The 8307-nt window shown below is 46.3% G+C and overlaps 1 protein-coding gene across 1 annotated transcript in view; it reads left to right on the top strand.

Moving 5' to 3' along the window:
• Nucleotides 1-269: 269 nt before the first annotated feature.
• The window catches only part of Pax8 (paired box 8), a 28057-nt gene continuing 20019 nt past the window's right edge, over nucleotides 270-8307 (top strand). The window contains exons 1-4 of the mRNA XM_052184670.1: nucleotides 270-331; nucleotides 4932-5132; nucleotides 6523-6720; nucleotides 7924-8012. Coding sequence (XP_052040630.1) covers nucleotides 270-331; nucleotides 4932-5132; nucleotides 6523-6720; nucleotides 7924-8012 — 550 coding nt within the window. The remainder of the gene's footprint in view (nucleotides 332-4931; nucleotides 5133-6522; nucleotides 6721-7923; nucleotides 8013-8307) is intronic.

Here is an 8307-nt window from a genome sequence, read left to right as displayed (position 1 = left end):
TGGAATGTAAACAAAGAATTTAGAAAAAAATGGTGGGAAAAAAGTCATACAGCTCTAGGCTAGCGCTTCCTGAATCTCTGTGAAGTGGAAGAAGGAGGCACCATTAGGTGGTCATTCAGCTGGGGCCAAGCCTTAAGGAATCAACAAGATGAAAAAAGAAAAAAATGTTGTGTGGAATGGCATGCGAGGACGCCACAGTAGGGACTCTGAGACAGGTGCTAAGGCTTGGCCTCTGCCCTTGAGGAATCCATAAAGGAACCAGATAGATAATGTTGCTGGTTAAAGTCAGTGCTATGACAGAGGTGCAGAAGGCCGTGGAGGAGCAGGAAAGGTGTGCTTCTGTCCTAAGTGTTTGTGTGATGAGAGTTTTAAATGATGTCTTTGTTTTATTCTTTCATCCTTACTTCTCAGAGCCTTCAGAGTGGAGAAGAAATTACCAAACAATATCTCCCACAGTGGTCATTTCCCCCAAAGGATGCTTCTAGACAGCAAACGTCACCTAAAGCTTTACAGACCTGCAAATTCATTTAACTCACCCTAAGTCCTCGCTGCCCTGTAAAACTTGAATTTCCCTATCTGAAGATACATACTCAAGAGCTTCCTTAATCCGGCCAGCCTTCCTCCTACACTGCCACCTCTCCCCACCCACAGCTCTAGACAAGCAAAAGCTCTTTGCTTATGAAGCTTCAAACCTCTTCCTGATTTACACTTTCCCCAACCTTACCTCTGGACCAACCATGGAGCTCCTACTGATCACTGGCTTCCTGCCTTAAGGCCCACCTGCCCATAAAGTACAAAGCAGCATGGAAACAGTGGGCATCAGTCCCTTGCTGAGGGCAGGAAGGAAGCCTGCACCCACCTGGGCATTTGGTGGTGAATCACCTAGAGAAGTCCACTCCCCCACACCGGACACAGAAAACACAAAACCCTTCCATCACAGAACTCAGTTCAGCCCATAGATGCCATCCTCATAAGCAGCCAGTTGGCCCTTCCCAATCTTTTATGCATGATCTATAGAGGCAGTAAATAACATTCAATTTGGTCAAGACTTTATGCAAGGAATTTTTTTCTTTACTTCCTATGGCTACTTTCCCCTTCCTCTCTCTCTCTCTCTCTCTCTCTCTTTCTTCTTTTCTTTCTTCCTTTCTCTCTCTTCATTCATTCGTTCATTCATATATTCCAGTCATTCCTTCGATTTCTCTCTGACTGCCTGTGTGCTTCTCCAAAGGATTTCTACCTTAACATGAAGATTTTTAATTAATCTGGCTGTGTCCCCTGAAAAGGGTTTAAACATTCATTTCTTAGTCCAGGTTACATACCCAGGACTTTGTGCTTGAGTCACTATTATCATTTCGTTAATATGTGTGGATTTGAAATGAAAGTCATTAAATATACATAATAATTATAATTCTTGAAAAAAGATTGAAGAAAGAAAGAATATCATCTTGTTCATTTGTTTTGTCAGCCATTGCTTAACACCCAGTGGTTTCAAAGTCTTGGCATTAATACATTAGAAGCTTCTCCAAAACACACTTTTAAAAAAGCTTAATTCTTTGAGAATTACCTACAACATATTTTGATCATATTCATCCCACCCCCCAACTCTCCACAGATCATCCCCCACCTCCCTATCCACCTTGTGTGTATGGGTGTGCACATACACACACATGTTAATCCATGGAGTCAAGTGTTTGTTGGCTCACCACTTCTGGGAGTGGAACCAGATGTTGTACCATTAAAGAACTAATGTTTCCTTTCTGATCAGCAATCAAAACCCAATAGATCCTCAGCTTCATGTTCTCTTTCTGTTTTCCATGACGGGCTCTTGTCTGGCATGAGCTTGTGCAGGTCTTATACATGCTATGACAATCCGTGTGAGCTTGTATGTGCACCTACTTTGTTGTGTCTCCAAAACTGTTTGCTTGAATTCATCCACCACCTCTGGCTCTTACAATCTTCCCACCCCCTTTTCTTCGTAGACCTCTGACCTTGAGGGGAGGATGTGATATTTATGTTCCCTTTAGGGCTCAGCATTCCAAAGTCACTTCTCTTCACAGTGAACAGCTATGGGCCTTTGACAAACATAAATTCTTGGTTGTATCCTAGATTAAGTGATTTAAGAACTTAAAGTATTGTACTCAATAGGCTTTTATTCAGTAAACCCTACAATTGACTCTGGTATGTATTTCAGTTTTGAGAACTCCTTGGTCTCAGGGCCAAGTCAGAGTTACCACCACGTTATATTATATCAACCATATTACTGCTACAATGAAAATCTTTATATTTATATCAAGACTTTCAGCTTATGAGATACTTCTCCACCTTCATCCCAACATTGCTGTTGCTGTTGTCAGTAGCAGGTACAATGAAAAATGCTGTGAAACTCCATGTCATACTTGCAATTAGAAATAACACAATCTACTCAAATGATATGGCTAAAACACATAGAATCAAGGCAGAAATCTGACCCAAGCTTTTCCCCAATAAAATAATGCCTTAGAGAACTCCCAGTTCAGGGGCCAGAGTTGTGATTGTCTATTGTGTATGCAGTGAGCTTCAGCAAGGTTCTGAGCATGTGTGTTTCTAAGGATGCTGAGTCAGCCCTTAGGATAATTTAGGACTCTAGTTTGTACTGTCTCTATTGGAGAATCCCATGAGTAGATTGCGCTTTATTGCTTTGTTTTCAGGCAAAATGTTCAATTTGTGCCACCTCTATAACTAACACACACACACACACACACACACACACCACACAATCTGACTTCCAGATAGATTCTAGCACAAAGATCTATACTCCATGCAGCAAAGGTTCTGGAAAATAGTGACAAAGTAGGCCTGCCTAAAGTTTTATACATTTGGATAGCCATCTGATGTGCCTTGGTATTCAGTGTCTAGATCCCAAAGAATCAAAAGGCAACCATGAGAAAGTGGGAGGTAATTATCCCACAAAGGGCAGCATGGCCAGTGAGGGGTCAGAGAAATGAGTTCACCAGCAAATAAGAGCCACATTGTTCATTGCCTGTGCAGGACCGAAAGTCCCATCTAGCGCATGGAAAAGCATTCATCAGGATGGGTGGTCTAGAACAGGACAGGCAGAAGCTGTCCTGGAAGATGGACCATTCTGTCCCTCACACTTGGTGCATAGCCAGTGGGTTTTTCCTCCTAACTTATTGCCCAGGACAGAGGCTTATGACCTTGTTCTCTTGTTTGTTTTAAGGAAAATTATCTGTTCTGTTGAAGACATCTTGGGCCCCTGAGGAGAATTGGAAGGTAGTTCTGAATGTGCTAAGTCAGTGGGTGATCATGGGCACACTGTGCTCAGCAAAGGCACTTCCCACCCTTGCTCATAAATATTAACTAGCTACACTGGCCTGGTATCAACTTCCCCTTCTTACTGGCTGGCTCTCTATGACTCCCACCCCCGGTACAATCCTGGCTGCTGTGTAGTAAGCGTCAGGATGGTCCCAAGTGTTTGAGCTCAGACCATTCTGTTCCGCATCAACATCTAGAGTTCTTATACTTCCCCACCCTAAGCTAGATCACCAGATTCAGCTCTTGGTGTGAAAAGACACTAGTCATGCCTAGGCAATGACACTGTCATCTTAAGGTTGCAGAGGCAGGATCATCTCCAGCCATCAATCAAGGGTCCACAAAGAAGCAGCAATGATTGGATCTCCAACCATTGTTTGGATCCTGCCTGCTCTTCACGTGAGCTGAGTCATTCAGCGAAGCCACAGAAATGCTCTTTATGGTCTTCTCTTTGGAAACTGTATATCTCAGTCCTGACATTAACACACTGTTAACTGAAAAGCAGTTGCAAGCACTGCAAATCTAAGAGACACCTACCCTCTTGACTTACACAGGATCCCCTTCCTCTCATCTAGTTCTTCTTTGCTTTGAGTCTTGGCTCGCACTTTTAAAAGAACTCTTCTGTGCTTCTCTGATCAGGAGCAGGTCTACTGATTCAATAATTACCTGTCTAAGCCTGAGATTCCAGAAAAGATCATGAGGAATGCTAATTAGCTGGCTTGGGCTCCTACTGTGATAAGCCCTGTGAGGTGGGTGCAAGTATGCAGGTGGCTTTACTCCCCTTGGGGCTTCAGAACCTGAGAAAGCACCTGACAGGTACTCGGCACTCAGCAGGTATGGGTCTGACTAGATGCGTATGGTCAGAATGAAGTACAGAATCAGTCCAGGGGGTCGAGTCAGGGAAGGAGCTACAGCTTGGCTTGCCATGCACTGTACAACTCTGTCTCCAGCCTGGCACAGTGGTAGGAAACTCACGGGATGTCTCCTAGTTAATTCTCAGCCTGGTATTTTAGTTCCCTAATCTGTCAAAAAGAGACAAGAACTTGGGATTGCTTAGGCAAGACAGCCGCAGACGGGCTCTGTCCATTCTGACCTTCCTCAACCAGAGACTCTCCGGCGCTTCTTTGGTGTTTGTGTTACAAAATATGGTTCTGTGCTTTACGAGGAGCAGGTCAAATGGAAAGAGCACCCATCTCATCTTGTACCTTCATGTCAATGAAAAGAAAGGGAAGTCCAGGGAGAAGGGAGATAGCCTCTTCTGTGCCACTCAGCTCAGTAGCAGCTTAAGAAAACCCTGACTTCTCCACTTCTACATGTCTGCATATGAAGGGAAATGGGGAAAGGGAGGCATTGATGAAATGTGGCAGAAAGGGCTGGGCTCCTGGATGGGGTGGAGCAGATCTAAAGGGCTTGCAGATAGCCATGCACTTCTTTCGAACGTTCACATGACAGATGGGCTGAGCAGGTTATGTTACTTGTACCAAGCCTGGGGGGGGAGGTGTTTCTTAGTAATACAGAGTGCAAGCAGAGGGCCCACGGGAGGACCTGACCATGGAGTGCCCAGCCATGCTCTTACACCTACTCACACTCAAGGCTAACTCTCACCCACATTTATCTCCTAGTGTGACACTTGTCCCTGACAATGCTGTCTTTTTAGGCCATGGAGGGCTGAATCAGCTAGGAGGGGCCTTTGTGAATGGCAGGCCTCTGCCGGAAGTTGTCCGTCAACGCATCGTGGACTTGGCCCACCAGGGTGTGAGGCCCTGTGATATTTCTCGCCAGCTCCGTGTCAGCCATGGCTGTGTAAGCAAGATCCTTGGCAGGTAAGCACGAAATTCACCACATACCACTTTCCCTGTGAAGCTTGTCTTCTATAGTCAACCTCATGGCTGCAACCTCATGACTGCAAGCCCATGTACCATCTGATTTTGTGTTTTTCAAGCCAAAACTTTCAGAATATCTAGTACAAGAAGCAATGAAAGTGTTTGATGAAATCCATAGCCTTACTCAGTCAGCCTCTCAGTCTGTGGCTCTTGTAGGATACCAGGAAACACAAAATTCAGAAACATGGAGGACTTGAGAACCATCCATCGGTAAGACTCAATGTGGTGGTTCACTGCCCTGGCTGTGCCAGAAAACTCTAAGCAAGCAATCTAGGCTCCAGCCCAAGCCAATAAAAGGGAGTGGATTCAAATTTATGTATCTCATTGGCTGCCACCTCACTGAAGTGATTCTGATTATTGCAGTCAGGACTGAGAACCTGCAGGGTACAGGTTCAGAAGGACAAGGAACACAAAGCCTCTGACATGTCTGTCAGAAATATTATTTAAATAGAGAGTTTGGAATTCTGGAGTTCCATGTCCTGTCCACCTTACTCTCCAACCCACCACACAGATCCACATGTAGGTTCAAGGGAAATTAAGGCACTGGGCTGTAAATAACCATGGAGAGCCCTGGCTTTCTGCCTGAAATTGCTAGAGGGAAAGTGGCCTTTTCTTAGGGCCAAGGAAAGAGTATTGTTAAGAAGACTGTAGAGTCCCAAAGAGAAGAGCTTTGAATGGCAAGGACAATGGCCTTTTTAAAGACCCAGGCTTGGTTTTACTCATTGGTAGAAGAGACCAGAGGTGACAAAGAAGACCAGTGTCTTCATGAAGGCACTCACCTGCCGCCAGCGCGTGGGTTGACTGGGCTCTGAAGGAGGGAGCTCATGTCTAGGTGTTGACTCAGGTCAGGGATTCTAAGTGAGACTGGACTTGAGAAGTAGCTTGGACTTGAACCATGGAACTTGATAGAAAACCAGAGAGCAAAGGGTGAAGGAGATAGCTCCGATTCGCACAAGGCAAGGGTGGCCTAGCAAGACAGCAGCTGGCTTTCCTGAGGGAGGCCAGGAGAACAAAGGAGGGGAGTCAGGGAGTCACGCCAAGGAAAGGCGGAGGAGTACAAGGGGGATCTGATGCAGATACACATGCTAGCCTGGGGAGAAAGAAGCCTTTGCAGAGGGGTCTTGCTTTGGCAGCTGCATAAATCTACTCAAACAGGAGAATGATTGGAGAGAAAGCCAGTGTTTGGCTGAGCAGGAGTCAGGGGAGGGGGATGTCTCAGTTCCACACCTCTCCTGAGGAGACTCAGAGGGGACAGAGGCTCTGACCAGGTCCATACGCAAAGGCCCCACCTGCTTATTGGGTAATTTTGTGGGGTTCTCTATTGGAGTAGGTACTACGAGACTGGCAGCATCCGGCCTGGAGTGATAGGGGGCTCCAAGCCCAAGGTGGCCACCCCCAAGGTGGTGGAGAAGATAGGGGACTACAAGCGGCAGAACCCTACCATGTTTGCTTGGGAGATCCGGGACCGGCTCCTGGCAGAAGGCGTTTGTGACAATGACACTGTCCCCAGTGTCAGCTCCATCAACAGGTGAGAGACAGCAGTTTCTGGCACCCTCCTGGGCCCTAGGGTTCTGGAAGATTCCTGTAAGAAACACGAAGGGCCTGGCCTGGGTGGAGTACTGTTATTTGGATGAGGCTTTACTTTGAAGAATCAGGCAGGAGCTCCTTGGCCCAGCACACGCCACCACTTCCAGCCTCCTCATGCTCCTGCTGTGGCACTTTCCTCTGTCCCCACACTATGTTGTGCTTCCTCAAACACCACACACTCTTTCATTCTGTGAAAGAAGCTCTTTGATCCTTTCCTGGCCCTCAGGAAAGGCCTACTACTTGGTCACATGTGCACTTCTGCTCACTACATTTTCATCAGACATCTGCTCATTCAGTCATTCACACATCAGTCATTCATTTATTTTATATTAGTTCCCAGAACGCAGAATCACTCTCCTCATAGTCTAATGGTAACACAGACACAGAGTACCCAAAAAGATCAAAATGCAAAATGCAAAATGCAAAATTGCAGCTACTGGTCCTGCTGAGGCTAGGAGGCTGATAACAGTGGGGTAGCCTATGGTAACTTGTTTTAGGGAAATCATGAAAACTTTTTCTTAAGTAAGAAGTGAATGGGAATTAATCAGATGAAGAGGAATACCAGAGAACTCTGACACAGCATATAAAGGCCCTGTGGTTAATGAGAGCCTGCACTCTGAGATGAAAGAGAGTCATTAGAGATACAAGAAAGGCCTGCGTGCACTGACAATAAGATGCCAGAAGAAACTGCCCCCAAGAAGCAGGTGGGCACTGGAACCTATCTTGCCTTTGGTGACTGTGCAACAGGCAGCCATTAAAGCCCTTAGCACATTTTTAGGCGGGAAGTTGATTTGTATTTGAAAACACTCACTCTCAGCTGGCGGGCGTGGCGTGGCGTGGCGCACATTCAGATGTTAACAGTGAGATCCAAACAGGATCGATCCTGGGCGTTAGCAAGGTTAATCTGCAGATCCCTGTTAAGCTGCAGCTCCGTTTGTGCCTTGAGACAGCCACGTTTCTAGTCATGACATGGGGCATGAGCAGTCGGGTATGAGAACGAGGTAAGGCCAGTTTGATTGTGAAGTCAGTGAGTTGAAGACACATTTAAGATCTCTAAGTAGGCCGTCATGAAGGTGAGTAGACTCGGGACAACCACAGCTCCTGTTTCATCCTCTTTCTCTAACAGACCTCTGCTTCCTCACAGAATCATTCGGACCAAAGTGCAGCAGCCCTTCAACCTCCCCATGGACAGCTGTGTGGCCACCAAGTCACTGAGTCCAGGACACACGCTGAGTGAGTGTTTAGGGATTTGACTGTCCCCAGACCTTTGAATGTAGAAGCAATCTACACAGCCATACAGACGTAGACACAGCCACCACATACAGTCACAGCCACACAAGAGCGTATGAATGCTCAGATGCCTGGACATGGACTGTTTTTACCCCGAGGCAAAGTCTATTTCAACGCTCATGGGATACTCACAGGAACATGACGAAATGGATACACGTCAGACAAATGTCATTCTAGGAAGCCTTCCCGCCAGCAGGCCCTTGACGGGACGTAGCTCTGCAGGCCTCTGTCCACAGCA

Source organism: Apodemus sylvaticus, chromosome 5, assembly GCF_947179515.1.
Source record: "Apodemus sylvaticus chromosome 5, mApoSyl1.1, whole genome shotgun sequence".
In the NCBI taxonomy this organism is placed as follows: domain Eukaryota; kingdom Metazoa; phylum Chordata; class Mammalia; order Rodentia; family Muridae; genus Apodemus; species Apodemus sylvaticus.
Note: the sequence above shows the minus strand (reverse complement) of the source record. Positions and strands in the feature narration are given on the sequence as shown.